The sequence below is a fragment of the Colias eurytheme genome, chromosome 2 (assembly GCF_061535395.1).
Source record: "Colias eurytheme isolate Ceu_HAF_F1 chromosome 2, ilColEury1 Martin Lab GWU primary, whole genome shotgun sequence".
Classification (NCBI taxonomy): Eukaryota; Metazoa; Arthropoda; class Insecta; order Lepidoptera; family Pieridae; genus Colias; species Colias eurytheme.
In genome coordinates this window covers 9050116-9066776 of record NC_142981.1, presented here as the reverse complement: position 1 = coordinate 9066776, position 16661 = coordinate 9050116, and the positions used below count along the sequence as shown (strand labels likewise).

Genomic DNA, 16661 nt, shown 5'->3' with positions numbered 1-16661 from the left:
TTTCGCCTTTATAATAGTATTAAGATTAAGATATGTTCAAGACCGAAAACTAAAATTAAAGTTGACGATGTTATCATTTTAATCACTCATACCGTCCGTCCCGCAGGTGTACTGCGGCGCGGCGACGCAGTTCCAGCTGGAGGAGCTGGAGCACAGCGCCGAGTACCTGGTGCGCGTGTGCGCGGTGCGCGGCGGGCTGGCGGGCGCGTGGTCGGGCGCGGGCCGCGTGCTGCTGGCCCCGCCCCCCGCGCCGCGCCCCCGCCGCGCCCGGCCCGCGCGCGCGCTGTCCCCGCGCCACGCCGCGCTGCTGCTGGCCGCCGCCTTCCTGCTGCTGGCCATCTTCGTGGCCGCGCTGGTGCAGCGCCTGGTGGAGCCGAGCCCGTGACGCGCGCTGGCGGCGGCGCGCCCGCGGGCGCTCGCCCGCTTCTAGCCGCCCGCCCGCCCCGACCCCCGCCCGCAGGGGCTCGCCCTCGTCGGTACGATCCTATACCTGTGCGTCGCGTTCGAACCTCGGGTCCTGTTCGGTGTTGTAATGTGGATTTTTCAAAGATTATTGTCGTTCGTCGAACGCGGGGAACGTCTCCGCTCGTCCGTAGTCGATCGCCGATGCGATGAGGAGGTTTCGATCCGGGAACAAGGTACGGTGCAATTTTTATAAACCACATTGACACTATTTTGGTCGCGCGGCGAACGTCGCTTTTGGAGTGCAATTATTGTATTTAGGTAGGGGCTAGCCGGTAGCGATGGTGTCCGAATCGATCGTCTCGACCGTACGGACGAGGGTATGCGTCGCCATCTTTTTATATGTGTCTGTGACTCGACGCGTGAATTATATTTAAAGTCGTCGAGATTCGCCCGCCAGTTCCGCTTTGAGTGTCCCCTCGCTTCCGTACCGTTGCATGTGAATCCTTTGAATGTACATAATTAGCGTAAACTACATATATTTATAGCCGTCTCTGGATCGATGTGCGAAGTCTCGCTTAGTGTAAACGTGTATCTTAATTTCTAATATTTTCGTATATAAATGTTCTCTAAAATATTTTAAGCGAGCTCAAATCGTTGTTCACGTTCGTTTTGTATCGGATCGATTGTGACGCGGCGTATCGCGTCTCCACGGCCTAGCATTTTACGTGACGTTCGAAAGAGTGTTGTCCAAACGCGCTGTCACCCCCTACTTATAGGTGTTTTATACGTATGTATGTGATGTTGCCATTTCAAAAATGTAAATTGTATCTTAGAAAGTGTTGCAATCTTTGCATCTTCGTACTTTCTCTAACTTTTGTATCTAGTCTGTTCTCGATTCCGTTATATTAACATCGTGCGCTTGGTATATTTTATGAAAATGAATTTTTATTTATAGCTTTATGAAATTGCACTTCCGATGGATTTCATTCGTCTTCATAGTTCTGTATGTTTTTCAAACACTTGATATTTTTATAAAAGTTTTTAATTGGTCTGTTGCGTATATTTTATCATAATTAAGCATAGCAAATTAGTAAAGAAGGTGCTCTAATAATAAAGTTCAGTTAAGAGGGACTTGGCCCCTCGCCTTGCAACGAGTTTCCAGTGTGTGTGCTGTGATCATCTCCTTATGCGATTGAGACTGATTTTTTAAAATAAAATGCTTTCTGTCTATAGGATTGTTTTAAAGGCTTTCGTAACCGAGTTTTTAAGTAACAATTTAAGTATTCAAACTTCCGACTGAGACGTTTGAAGATTGTGGATTCGGCCAACTATTGTCTATTAAGGGCGGCACGCCGCGCCGTGGATGTTATATGTCAAATTATAATCCTATTTCTTAATATTATTTGTTAACTTCTATGTACCTTTTAACATTTTATGCTAAATATTAATTAATTTGTTTTATTAATAGAACATGACGTTTATTGATGACATTATTGTAATATAGAGTAATTATTGTTTATAAATTTAGAGATTATAAAATTTATTGAGATTGTTACCACCCGGTATTAATAAGGAATTGCCAAAAGCGACGTAATCTTGTAAGGAAATATATTTCACAAAAAAGTAAAAAAAAATAGGTCAAAATCCATGTATTGATGTTTGTTACTTTAATTGATATATTAGAAAAAATATTAACAGATATTCTTCTAAATATAATTTTCAATGAAATAGTTTCTATGTAGATAAGCGAAGTAAGTTTTTATTGTATTCATTTATAAATGGAAGTTATAGGAAATGCATTTGCAATTCACATTGATGTTCTTAGTGTCATTATTCACGAATAATAAATGTTGTTTGATTATGTGAAATAATGTGGTATTATGGTAATAGTAATAAATAATATTGTAATCACATAGGCCTTAATGCATTAAATGTCTACTAGCTCGAGCCGTCAGTGTAACGTTTCATTTGTCTTGGACAAGAGCTTACCATTTGTCTATATTGTAAGGCTTATATTATACTTGCTGTACGTGTATATTACTTCTGTGATCAGCTTATTCTATTCTTTCTATATGTTTATAAATGTTATCATACACATTCCTAGGCGTTTTCTTCATTTCAAAATATAGTGACGTCGTTGTTTTATGGCAGGGATAACTTCGTGCCAATCCACGTGTAGTTCGTAGTTTATCGGCAGCACAGCTGGCGACCGCGTTAAATATCTGTTTTTATTTTCGGAAATTTTATAATCATTATGTGCAATTGACACTTTAGTTATTATATGGCTTAATATATTATAATATTTATTATTTTTTTTATTAGAAAATATTATATCAGTGAATTTATAGCTTTGTGAATAAAATGGAGGAATCGTTGTTCCTATATAAATTTTATATATTGTACAAGACACCGATTGCAATCAAAATTATTGTCTACTACAGTGAAGCATTCCAACTTTATTCCACTTGTAAATAGGCCTAATTAAATGACTATAAATGTACATGTTTCTTTCGTGGGAATGTAAATATATTTCTGATGTTTATGATTTTATGCAACGTGTGTTTCGACACGGCGATGTATGTCAACTGAAACTATTATTACACTATGTTAAAATCATGTTTTTTTTTTAAATTAATGACACGTATGATTAATGGGGATAACATCTCATATTGTATTTGTGTTTGAATTAGTAACGTATAACGAAATGTATATGTTTATAATATAATATTTGATGATGTTATGTATACAATTTATTAAACGTGAATATATCAATAAAACTATATTTTGTGTACGACAATCTTTTATTTTATTTCAAGTAAACACCTACTACTTCCTTATCCTTTTGTTAGTATCACTTAATTTTGTTGTAAACATCAGTATCAATATAGAAAGACAATTATTTTCAAATTTTGTACATACATTTAATAAACGTACCAAAACTTGACCAAAACATATAAAGTGACATTAGACAAGCCGAAAACATAGATAAGATTTTTGTCGACATTTAAGTTATTATACAACTTACTTAAATACTAATTAGAAACATAATAACTAAAAAATGTAAACACTAGATGGTACTACGAATTACGACTTAAAAGTACCAAGAACACGATCTAAACGACTAGAAGATTTTTGTACTATGAGTATTGGACTTACAACTATCTCAACATAAATAACAAAGGCATTTAAAAGTGTAAAAATCTAAAAAATATTTCATGTGGACGGAAAGGGTTGACACATAAGTATGTTCTCACTGTAAACGTGTGTGAAGTTCGTGTAAGTTTCCTGCTTCGTTGATATGTGGTCGATACAACCTCGGAAGTTCTCCGGGAATATTTTCCTAACTTCGTAGATATCTTCAGTTACTCCACCTGTAATGCATCAAATAATAAGACATACATAGACCTTTTATTTTGCAGTAGGTAATTAGGTTCCATTTTTAAATTTCCAACTTCTCAAAAATGGTCTAGACAGTGAAAAGACTTTTACTTTCTTTTTTTTTTTTTTTGAAGATCCAAATGGAACAAATTAGGTCTAAGATAAGACGGCACAATTAATCCACATGCATTATTTTTATTTTATTTTAAAGGAATAGGACAAAACCATTGCCGTACAATATAACAACACCAGACAGTAGACTCTCGATCACCGTCAGATCTGTAGCAACTTTTCTTACGCGTCTATTAAGCAGAGTTTTCTAATTAGCGATACAATAGAGTTTGAACATTACTGTCTGGAAATAAGGCGCTAATTTCAATGAATGTCTTTGTAAGTTATACACGATTGTGAGTCTAGTTTAAACTAAGTACGTCTATGGACATACCAGACATTTCTCTACTTCTATACCTAAAATACTTACCAACAAACGTATCAACTTCTACAAATTCATGATCATTACTACACGTTTCATCCACATACGTTTCACCATCGACGTTCAAATATATTTTAGGTCCCAATTTAAAGACCACGCTATGCCAGTCTCCGTCCGCCATAAAGCCAGATTGGATTATCTGGGAGAGAGCTTTTGGCGTATTGGAGTAATTTGCCTCTTCATCGTTACAATGTAATGATAGGGCTAATTTGAGATAGCCGTTCTCGAGGCCTAAACCTACGTAGTTGATCCCCTGAAATATAAGAGTTAATATAGTATTTTTGTAAGTTGTGGTTTTCTTGCAATACAAAAGTAAGATATAGTAGGTAATACGAACTTTGGTAATTTTTCTTTTAAATTGATTGAGAGTAACTACATACAAATAAACAGAAATAAAAATTAAAATATCAAAATACCTAACTACTCATGCCATTGGGAAAGTCTATGCAATTTCAGCGCTAAACCACTTTACTAATTTAGAAAAAAATTAGAAATGAAAATTGTTGGTAGTATGTAGTTTATTTAACGAGTAAAATTTCAAGGTCGTGTCATGGCAATACCGTCTGGTTTGAATTTTGCCAAAGAAGTTTCACTTCTGACACGTGTTCTCACTTCTCGGCACGTACGCTGTTTTTTAAGTTTTGGTCGTGGTGTGATAAGAACAGCAAGAACAAGTATTAATTACCATATTCATCCACAGCAACAAGCCGCTTGGCTCCGCGGTGGTGAAATTGAACGCTATATACCCGGGGGCTGCCGGTAACGTGAGTTGTTCTGTGCGACCGGTCGGTGGTCGCGTTAAGGATAACATTGCGTCCCCGTCGAATTGCGGGATTGTTACTGTTATTTCTGTAAATGAGTTTATGTTGTATATTTTTTTAAGTTGGTAATAAAGAACATGCATATAAAAATGATTTGTTTTATTTCTTTCATTTTTTTTACACCCTGACAAACATTAAACATGTTATATACATTATTACTTATATATTATATTTTATTTGAAGTAGTTACAAAAACAGGCACTCATTGAGAATGTCAGCTTTTTCTTGCAGTTTCATAAAATTTGAATTTAACTAGTTATATACATACATATAATTATGCGAGTGCGTCTAAGTTTATGTATGTGCGTGCAATGAGTACGGATGTATAGTGTGTGCGCGTGTGTACGGTGTGTACCTACCTACGTGTGCGTAGGAAAAAACACTTGAGTATAAAACCTGTGATAAAACTCTACTACCTTTTGCGTGTGCGCAAGGAAATTAAGAATACAAACTATGCCACCCTGTGGACGTGAATTTCAGTGTTGAGGTGTCAGGGTGTTAGTGCGAAGTCACGACTTGCGAGCCTAATTTAAAAATAAAATAATAGGCGCATAACTTTCGTGCGAAATTTTACCCATGAGCACACTCTCCGTACGTGACGTGTACTGTATATGACTGTGTGCGTGTTTTACATGCGTATTTATTTATTATTATTTATTTAACACTTTATTGTGCAATAAACCAGGTACATAAAATAACAAATAACAAGCGTATGCGTACAAACGCAGTAACACACCGCGCTCACAGCGTTCCCCCGCGCGCCCCGCGGGGCACACGCAGCGGCGCGCGCGGCAGCGGCCCGACGCGCACGCGCCCGGGCTGCACGCGGCGCGCCGCCCGCGGCAACCAGCGCATGTACCGCACGAGTCTATGTTCTGGCCCGCTGCAAGTGTAAGGTGCTCTTCAACCAAAGATGTGCGAGAATGTGTAGCCACAAAGCAGATTTTAAGAAGAGGCAATGTTGCCTTGATGCCATCAGTGTGGTCCTAACGTCACAGATTCTAGTTCAAGCTATTAGAAGGTGGTCCTGTACCGCACATTGCGTAACGTCCCCCTCACCTCCGCGCACTTGTTTCACCAGATTCTATATAGAAAATGATATACGCCATCTCTTCTTTGTATCTGCTTTGTGAGCGTAGCCATGTGTTTGTTAAGAACCAATAGTATCGCTTCTAACTCTTAATAAAGCAATATGATTGGTTCTTTACATCCCTAGCTACGCGTTGTATGCACATTTATGGTGGAAAAGCACCCTAACGGTGGGAGTTAATAGGCTGCTTAGTTGGTGTGGACTTGGCCGAGTGACGTCCATATAGTTAAAATTTCCTCGCGCCGCGATTAGGCGGGTTCCCACAGAGCGAGCAGAAGAAAAACAAGAATATGACAACGCTCGTCATTTTCTTTGGTCGAGCCATGTTCCCATTGACCGAGCAGCTTCGCGTACCAATTATTTCGGGAGGTTATCTCGCTTTGTATATAATATATGTATATTGTATATACATAGCGAGATAATATAATATAATAACTCGATTTGAGCGGGCTATCACATACAACATTAAAGGAGAAATTTCAAGATGTTGTTATCAATATTAAAATATAGATTAAATCTTAATCAATCACTTCATAAAATACATAATTTGTTGTAATTTTCCTCTATAACTTTGACGCATTTTATTTCATAGAAAAAACCTAGCGCAAAGTTTTAAGAAAAACCGCATTCGCTAATTGATAAAATGCAAATTGTAATAGGCAATAATGGAAAATCATAATTCACAGCTTCATCTACATACATAATAAATGCATACCTGCAATATTCTGCGGTTCCAATGCCAGTAAAATGTTATTGACGTGGAAATTTCTAAGACAACCCTTATAAGATTCAGGTGGCCCAAGCATGACATCGAAAGGCAGTGTCGCCAAGTCTTCAGCACCACCTACAATTTCATATTAACTTATTGTTTTATAAAATATGCAATAAATAGTTAAAAAAGGTATTTTGTTTTCATTATTACAATCCGTATCGTCGCGTCGTTTTGCACGAGTGCCATCGCGGCACCGGCATATTTACAGTAGTTACGTAGGTAAATTATTATTTTTCTGTATTTTGACGATTCAAAAGCGCTTCTTTACAAAGTCTAGTTGAATAAATAAATGCTTGAGTTTGAGTTTACATGACTCACCCAGTACAATAGAAGCCTCGCTAGCAGTATGTGGATAGGCGTGTGCGACCATAGGCTCAGTAGTAAGAGCCCCATCCACCCACACGTAGAGCCGGGATCCGTACCGGCCCGCTCTTACCGCGTGCCATTGAGTCATGGACAGAACAATGCTTGAGCGGACTAGCGATGTTAGTCCTGATAAACGATCTGGAAGACGAGAAAGTTTTATTATTTAAAAATTTACTCAATAAAAACTATCTTCAAAGTCTATCTTCGCTATCATTAACCATTTACACCTCAATTTTATTAGGTTTCTCTAGAATCTTTGTTTCTACCTTTACTTTACTTTACACTTATACGTCTACAAAAATACTAACTACGGGACATACAAATATATTATTTGCTCTTCTTTTCTTAAAATCACATTCTAGAAAAAATTCTCTGTAATCTTGAATGAAATCAGAATACTAACATCTAATCGGAAAATAAAATCACAAGTCCATGCTTACCAGTCCATCGATATTCCAATAATCCCCCCTGTAAAGACAGAGCTGTGTAGAAATGAGGCGTCTCCACATACGCTATCAGACCTCTCTCCTTAGTTGGCTTTATTTCTGCCTCAAGTGCTAGAGTCACGCTAGATATAGCTCGTGGATGCAGTTTGAGGTACGAACGCTTGCCCGTGAATAGAATATCGACTGGAAATAATTCTGGAAATAAAAAAATTTAATCTAATTTGCTACTATTAGTGATGATGCTCTGATGTGTGATTCATTTTGACGTTAGTATTCAACGTATGATATAACCAATTATTTCCTAAGCTCACCATTTTCACAATATGTCCCATTAGTTCCATACGGGCAATCGCACTCAGGCTCATGAGCTGTGACGACGCAGCGGCCATGACATGTTTGCCCTGAGAAGTCGCACTGACTTTGCCGACTAGCACACGTTGAACCGAACCAACCCTCGTTACAGATGCACCTGATTAGTGAAAAATCTATTACTTGAACAGTTTGCATGGCATAATTTTTGGCAGTTAACAATTTTTTTTCTTTTGTTTTATGGACGTTTTGTATGTTTTAAAACAATATTTCAGTATTTTTTTTTTAGTGATTATTTTTGCCTTTATCCGCTACACTAAATAAATTAACACACTGCCACGCATCAAGCTGCCTGTTGCGTGTCAACGCACGTACGCGCGTAGTTGCGGTATTTTGGATTATTCATTTTTGACTCATTTCATTCAAAGCCATGCTCATTTAGAATTACGCACGGAACTGTGAGACATTGCGCCTTAAAGCATGGATTCATGTACTCTACTGCGTGTTGCCTGGTAATGTGTCAATCGCCTTTCTTACCCGTAAGTTGCTGGCGAGCCGCGAGTGTATACACCATCTAAAGCGTGGCTCGGTAAGCGTGCAGTGCGCGACCTCACCGGCCGTGCCATCTCCCACAATCCGTGGCACCTGCTGTGCACCGGCAAGTCGTGGAAGGGGTCAGAACATGTCCACAAGAGACACCAACTCACCCATATGTGGCCGGCGAGTGTATACACACGCCGTGGGGCGCGTGACACGAGGAGGGCGTGCAGTGCGCGACCCCGCACTGCCCCGCGCCGCGCCCCCCCGCCCCCGCGCGCACCGCCGGCCCCGCCACCTCCCACACGCAGCCGCGCCACCCGCTGTGCAGCGGCAGGTCGTGTGGGAGATCGCGGAAGTGCTCGGACGGGTGCCCGCCTGTACATTCATAGTCGAAAATTGAAAACAGTGAAGGAAATTCAACGAACGCTTCGGAAGCTATGGCATTGGCCAATATAATTTAACACATTTGATATCGAAATACAAGAAGACTTTAGCTCTCATTACTGATCGACTAAAATTTACAAAGGAATACAGGACATAGGAAAAAAATTAAACAAAAAAGCGACTTTTCAAAATACAAACACAACAACTGACCACAGACCATCATCAATATTATTCTATCAATTTGCAAATTAAATCAACTTTACACATTCTATTGAATATTCCATAACATGACTCAAAATGAAAAGTACTCGCCTATAAAGATATACGGCAGCACATTCATCTTGGTATCATGCGCGGGCGCATTGCCAGACACGTTGTACCGTCCGTCCACACTGAGCCCGGCGGTGCGGCCGCGCCTCCACACGCGCACTGTGTGACCGCCGCGACGGGGGGATAGTGCTCTGGAGGTGAATATGCGCCGGGAACCTAACGATTTCGTAATACAAGAAGTATAGAACCATCGACCGGGTGTCTTTTAGTAGTGTACATTTTGGGAATAAAGTATGTTAAAATATTATATGTATATTGTTTTATTTATTCTCCATCACTATCACACTAACTTTTTCATTTTTTTACCGAGAACCATAAGATCCTTATAATGTATTAAAACTTCATTTACAACAATAAAGAAAATGAAATAAAAAAAGTCCTTATTAGCCAGCGCGAGCGTGATGCAGTCAGCATTATGGTTATCAAAAGTCATGAAAAAACTCAAACTACTTTCCATACAGAAGACTTAGAGGAAAGTAACATGTAGAATGTTTACTCACCACCTCCCATATTCCAAGTGAGCATGATGTATCGTTTCACAAAAGTCAGCGCCAAATGTTGACTTTTGGAATCGTGACGACCATTTTGCCCAATAAATGCCAAGAGCGCTATTTGGTCCATGTCCTCCGTTTGGAATTTTAGACGCAGATCGAAACGATCAGAATTCATCGCTTGAGATGACAATGGATATATTATGTATGCCGATTTTCCAATCGTTATAGGAGCTAGTGCTGCACGGGCTATCTCTACATCTGAAATATTGATGTAGGAATAAGTACATTACTTGGAAAATAAATTGCTCAGTAAGATTGGCCTTAGTATTTACAAAGCCTTTTTTCGACAGTGATACGTACTATATTCGCAGAAAATGCCATGTTTTCCATAAGGACACATGCACAGGAAACCGCTGCCAGGATATCGGACACAGCTGCCGCCATATTGACAAGGATTGTTGTCACACACTGAATGGTTACAATTTACACCCATCCATCTGCAATTTCCAGAAAAATTCAATTAGAATGTAAACTTCCTCCAAAAAGTTGAACCCTATAACCCTTAATAAAATATAGGTATATATCTTTGTCAGTGACCAAAAAAAGTTTTTTTTAGTAATTCCGGAAATGTATCTTACCCGTTAGCACACAAGCAGTGATATCCTTCTCCATGTTCCTTACAAATCGCGCCGTTTAGACAAGGTCCAGATAGGCATCCTAATGAAGAGCATTCAGTTATTTCACCGGCATCCAAGGCATCCCCAAATACCGACCGTTTTTCACCATTTACCTAAATATAATATTTAAATTGTTAACCCGTATTTATTCATACTTATACCATTAAATTCTATTAAATTCTATGGACAGAGGTATAGGTTTGAAAAACTTACAATCAAATCCTTAATACATCCAACAAAAGGCATATGTTCGCTAGCTTTTGCATGTGCATTACCAAAAACTAATGTGCTATTGTCATTAAGAATAGTGATGTTGGCAATTTGGCCGCCACTCATAGCCACTGTATCATTGAGACGGAGGGTTGCGTTACAATGCTGCTCTTTTGAATATAGATCTAATCTGAAAAGAAGACAAATATTTATCTTCTCTTTTATCCAAAACGATGTATCCAAATACTGTCTTTTTGTTTTTACCTGGTTTCTATTTTCATCGGAAATCCTTTATTGACGAAAGTTTTCAATTCACTCAATAGCATTGTCTGGTAACCACAGGAGAATTTAAATTTGAGTAAACCCATATTCATAAAAAGCTCCATATACACCCCCTTAGCTATGTCTACGTGCATTAATTCACCATCAGTTATTAAAGTTTTTGCATTGAATTCTATATTTAAAGAAGTGGAATTTTTGATGTGGTGTACTATGTAGGAATTTCCACTAAAAGCTGCTGATGTGACAAAAATTGGCTCCTCACAATATCTCCCACTATAATTGAATGTACAGTGACACTGAAAAATAAATCACCTAAAAAGTTAGACAGTCTTAAAGTTCCAAATATTTTGGAAATGATTTATTATATTAAATTACGACTTGCACCACTTACTCTTATACCCTGGGGTCCATTAAAACACGTTCCACGATTCTTACACACATTAAGGGTACACTCCGGATATTCAGTGGGATACAACTGTGTACTATCAGTCACAGTACTTATTTCGTATTCTTCTGTAGTTCCATCTGTTAATGTAGATTCAGTAGTGATGTGGTCATAGGGAATATTTGTGAATAATTTTTCAGTAGTTATGTCTTGTTTAGTTGTAGAATCCATGTCACGACCTTCAGCACTGATTGTAGAACTCGTTTTTTGCGTTGTAATTATAGCTTCAGTTGATTCTGTAGTAACTGTTAAAGTTGTCTGTTGATCTGTCATTGTTTTTTCTGTATAAACTGTAGGTTCAGTGGTTTTAAATTTTTCTTGTGTTGTTTCGAAATCTGCTATAGTGCTTATTTTCATTGTGGTGTTACCGCATATACCATTACAATCTGTAGTAGTCTCTGTTTTGGAGTTATCGGAATCAATGCTTTGAGTCTGTTTGGTTAGTACTAAAATTTCAGTCGTAGTATCCAATTTTGATACTGTTGTATCTTCTTGTACCGCAGTTGAGGTAGTTGAAAAAGTTTCACTAAAACCTTCTTTTTCCGTCTTCGATATAACATCTGGTAATGTGCTGGAAGTTCCTTTTGTTTCAGAATCCGTTGTAACTCTTAAAGTAGTGAAATCCAGAACAGGAATAGATGAAAAAACTGAGGTAGTTGTCGTATTGTATGAAGTTTCAGTAATGGAAGATATATTTGGACTATCAGTAAACAATGTAGTTAAAGCAATTTCTGTAGTGATAGGAAACCGTGTTGGATTGACGTAATCACAGTCGTAACTATTATCATCTAGTATAAGGCATTCACACAAGCTTCCAGTAAGCCTCGGTGGACATGAACATGTAAAGTTGTCCACGCCGTCTATACATGTCCCTCCATTCATGCATCTAGGGAAAAAAGCAGAAGTTAGACTGTTAGTATAGAGCCCGCATACAATTAAATAAACTATTAATATTAGATGAGCGAATCGTTTGCGCTAACTTGCCGGTAACTCTTAGCATTTTTTTTCCTGAATGAAAATCTTAATTGCATAACATCGGCATATTTGCATTTGCCTGGTAAGAGAATGAGAAAAACTAAGACATTTAATTAATTATGTTCTTACCTCGGTCCCAGCAAACATTCGTCATATTGCAGTTCACAATGTTCCCCATGGAAATCTGGGACACAATAACATATTTGCTCTCCATCTTCCACGACGCACAGAGCACCGTTGCTACAAGAGTTCTCGTCGCAAAACTCTATTTGCGTTTCACAACTCTTGCCTGTAAAACCTGTTCAATAATGTACGTGTTACTATCAAAATGTTAATAAAATATTGCGTAACGAAAAATTGGGTAACGATACCTAACTTGAGGCATTTTATCATAAGAACGATAAAAATATAGCTTGGAAAATTAAGCTATGTGAAGGAAACCAATAATCAAAAATTTACCATAAGTACAAGCGCACATGTAATCCGCATGAGCGTCAATACATATTCCTCCGTTTTGACAAGGATTGGATTCGCACTCATCTATTTGATCTTCGCATTTTGGACCTGTCCAGCCTATTCAATCAAATATTTCTAATTAAGTACATGAATTGAGATTTTAATAAACAATATCTATCTATAAGTATGTGGATTTTAATTGTTTGATCAATGTTGCAAGTAGTTTTGCATACACCGATCATTTTGCTGGGTATATTTTTCCTATATTACTTAGAACTAGAAACTTCTCTTGAACCACTTTGGTCTGATTTCAAGTCTTACCTGGTAAGCATCTACAAAAGAACCTATACCCCGGTCCTTCCACACACTCCCCACCATTATAGCATCGGATCTCTTCAGTAGCGTTACACACAGCAACATCATTCTGACAATGCTCTCCAGAGAAACCGGGCAAGCAATGACAAACATAGTCGTTGGTCATGTCTATGCAAGTGCCATTGTTGAAACACGGATTAGAATCACATTCGTTGTAGTTGGTTTCACAGTTGTCTCCTGGAAATTTAGAAGAGGCTTTGTAGCTAGATTTAGTAACCTAGGAATCTTTATTTTAAGGTAAGTCATTTAAATTTTCAGGTATTTTCAAGAGTTTTCCTAGCCTGAATTGCACGATACATATATGTGTATTTTTTTTTATTTATTTCCTCCAACATGCATATAGGTAAAGGTAAAATGCATATTATGTTTCGTCGCAATGGCCGTTTATGGCAGGTGGAAATGTTACTAATTAAAAGGTCAAATTTCACTACTGCACTAGACGCTCGGACTATTATTTATTTTTGAATCGTCATTGTCGTGTGTTTATTTAACGATCTCGCAATAGGTCACATTTTAGTAAGTGTTTGGTTAGTAGTCAATATGTAACTTTCTATTCACAAGGATATAAAATATACATAGTTATGTGTTTATTAAAACCAAATGAAATATATGAACGCATTTTTATTTTCGAATTGAAAGTTTTCCGTAATACAGTCAAAATCAAAACTGTCTCGCCTTTCTTTTTGAAGAATTTTACAAAACTAGGGCAAGTTGGTGACCAGCCTATCATAATAATTGTACCCTAAAAGTTCCTGACAGTTTTTTGTTTTTTACGGGATTCGAATCTACGGTTCTCTGTGTTTTGAACGTTGAAGCGCTCATTAGAGAATTAACATCAAGCTAAAAAATCACTAAGCCTCTGAAAGCTGGCTTACCAATAAATCCTTCAGCGCAAGTGCAGTTGTAGGTCGCTACTCCGTCTATACAGGTACCCCCATTCTGGCAAGGATTCGACCAACATTCATCCCAATTCGTCTGACATTGCACTCCTGTGTAACCGTCGGTACAGTAACAAGCATACGTACTGAAAGTGTGTAGTAGTTAGGTATTGATCGATTTAAAAATACTAAAAAGAAACGCTTGTATTGATAGATATTTTTTAATTAGGTATATATTTTTCTTGTTTGTTAATTGTGAAGCTCATTCTTATAAGGAAGTATAAATACTGAGAAATTCATAATATTTTTTATAGAAGTTGGTTCGATAAAAAATTATTACACTATTCTCATTTCCGTCTGGAGTTGTTGACTTGGTTTTTTTACCATTTTTTTTCTTTACGGGCGGCTTTATCAGACGTTGTACCCGGTTTTTAACAAATAAAAAATAAATCAAGCTCGCAAAAAACTAAGGCAAAAAATCATAAATTTTCCATGCTTTTTTAAATTTGTAAAATAACAATAAGCATAATGTTTGTCGATCGCCGTATATCAGCTTCACTCTGCGTGTATGCTCATAGGTATTATATCAGTATCGTAGACCGTATACAAAAATTTCAGTAAGAAAAATTATAAAAGTTTTTGCACCAATCATTGATTATTAAGTAGATATTAGAACTTTCACATCCATTTGTAGGTGATAATATATGAAGTTCATCGGGTCATCTAATTACTATAAAAAGTTCATATGACAATGAATGAAATATCTTACCTATTAATATCATCAATACATATACCATGGATGCAAGGGTTGTTGAGACAAGCTAATCCCGCGGTTACCACCGGTATTAGTATCAATAGACACCAACTGTTTCGTATACCTTGCTTCCGTATTTCCAAGAGCATTTTGGAACCTTCTACAATTACTTTTTAAGTCCAGTCATGATAAATTAAAGCTCTGTAATTAATTAAAAAAGTCTTCTTACAATGCAGATAGCTGGTTAGATGGCATAATAGTAAGGTACAGTACAAACCACTTAATTTGATGATGTATTCATTGCGGTCTTGAACTAAATGGTGTAAAATCCATACATTGTAAAAAAATATAAAATTCTTGTTTAAAAATAAGAATGTCGACGATCCACTTGCTCTGATAGTTAGGTACTTATAATTTCGAAATTAATCAAAAAGTCCTTAGTACACTTGAACATTACCTCTGTGCTCTCGAGGATTAAGGTTTTCTGTTCCAACAACTTCTCTCACGGCTTCAAAAACGAATGTTGAACTTAGAACGATGTTTATTAAATTCGACCTACGACTAATCTATTGATACATTAATGATAAACAAGTTGTAGCTTATAAAAACGGGTTAATGGCACGTAACCAGGCTTACAACAGGCGTGGTCTAGGTTGTCATGGTGACTGGTAAACACAATAGTTCACTTTGGGTTAACTGCTCTCAAATTATTGATATAATTCCTATAGGTGTGTGGCCCCCGGCCATCGAAACAGCATTTTAGTACTTAGTATATGTACATGAATTTAGTACATTATTACAAAATAATTGTAAAACAAACGCAGTTTACGTAGAAAACACACGGTACACCCTAGTGTACCGTGTGTTTTCTACATAAACTTCTTTCTACATAAAAAAGTATAAATAACTAAGTGTATCCTAATACACTTAGTTATTTATACTTTTAATACGCTTGCAAAGAAACTTGACCAAGCTGTCCCCGGGTTCACCTGTGGTTCATAATATGTAATATCATAACTATAAAGCAGGATCAAGTAAATAAATTATAAACAACGGTAAAATAATTTTTAAAATCGGTCCAGTAGTTCTTGAGATTAGTGCGTTCAAACAAAAAGCTCTACTGCTGTATATTATAATATATTAGGTATGTATATTTAATAGATGTTACGATACATTGTACGATACATGAAAATTGTACTTACGTGTTTGTGAAAACTGAAAATGCGAATACGCAGTACGCATAATGATACTGTCGGTAGTTCTCTAAACTTCTTCGTTGGAAAAATATAGTATAAAAAGGAAAGAGTTTTTTTTTATAAAACATGCGTGCTAATTTCCACGTCCATGAGCTTTAAAATAATTTAGGTTAATTTTATTAATATGTATATTTATAATATGTTACCTACCAGGCTACCACTAGTGCTACTAGATACTATATGTACTATGTATAAGCTAGGAAATGATTTAATTAATAGAGATACAACACACTTTTTTAATATACATAGGTACAGATAGGTAGGTAGATATAGTTTTGCACGAAAACGATTTGAATATGATTTGAATTAAATTTTTTTACAACGCGTTATAAATAATCGAGTTTTCAAGTTACCTTTTTAATCATTTTATCTTACGTTCTTTCTTCATTGCATGAATACTTTAATTTAAAAAAAATGATTGTTATAAATATTGCTATAAAATTATTTAATTTAAATTTATGAATTAACCAATATAAATTAACATTTTGTTACGAAAAAAACAGGGGCTTCCATTAAAATTTGAAG

At 37.0% G+C, this 16661-nt stretch overlaps 2 protein-coding genes across 2 annotated transcripts in view; one reads left to right on the top strand and one right to left on the bottom strand.

Moving 5' to 3' along the window:
• mtgo (miles to go) overlaps nucleotides 1-3196 on the top strand; it is a 46352-nt gene extending 43156 nt beyond the window's left edge. Inside the window, exon 8 of the mRNA XM_090115247.1 lies at nucleotides 107-3196. Within this exon, the coding sequence (XP_089971373.1) occupies nucleotides 107-385 (279 nt within the window). The 3' untranslated portion in view covers nucleotides 386-3196. The remainder of the gene's footprint in view (nucleotides 1-106) is intronic.
• A 1-nt stretch (nucleotide 3197) lies between these two features.
• Nucleotides 3198-15029, bottom strand: eys (eyes shut). The gene is made up of 21 exons (XM_090109524.1): nucleotides 14896-15029; nucleotides 14124-14272; nucleotides 13195-13425; nucleotides 12877-12990; nucleotides 12547-12715; nucleotides 11389-12328; nucleotides 10980-11293; nucleotides 10719-10905; nucleotides 10467-10618; nucleotides 10189-10325; nucleotides 9835-10086; nucleotides 9317-9490; nucleotides 8788-8995; nucleotides 8083-8240; nucleotides 7766-7966; nucleotides 7278-7463; nucleotides 6903-7031; nucleotides 5834-5980; nucleotides 4962-5125; nucleotides 4265-4529; nucleotides 3198-3776 (listed from the first exon to the last, which is right to left on the bottom strand). Exons 1-21 carry the CDS (start codon nucleotides 15027-15029, stop codon nucleotides 3619-3621), a joined length of 4569 nt encoding a protein of 1522 aa, XP_089965650.1. The 3' UTR covers nucleotides 3198-3618.
• Nucleotides 15030-16661: the final 1632 nt, after the last annotated feature.

Coding starts and splice junctions, on each gene's coding strand:
- eys (XM_090109524.1), bottom strand. CDS start 15,029: ATGCTCTTGGAAATACGGAAGCAAGGTATACGAAACAGTTGGTGTCTA. Junction 7,967..8,082: donor TGGGACATATTGTGAAAATG/GTGAGCTTAGGA, acceptor TTTTATTTCCAG/AATTATTTCCAGTCGATATT. Junction 5,126..5,833: donor GGGGGAACGCTGTGAGCGCG/GTGTGTTACTGC, acceptor ACTCATTTACAG/AAATAACAGTAACAATCCCG.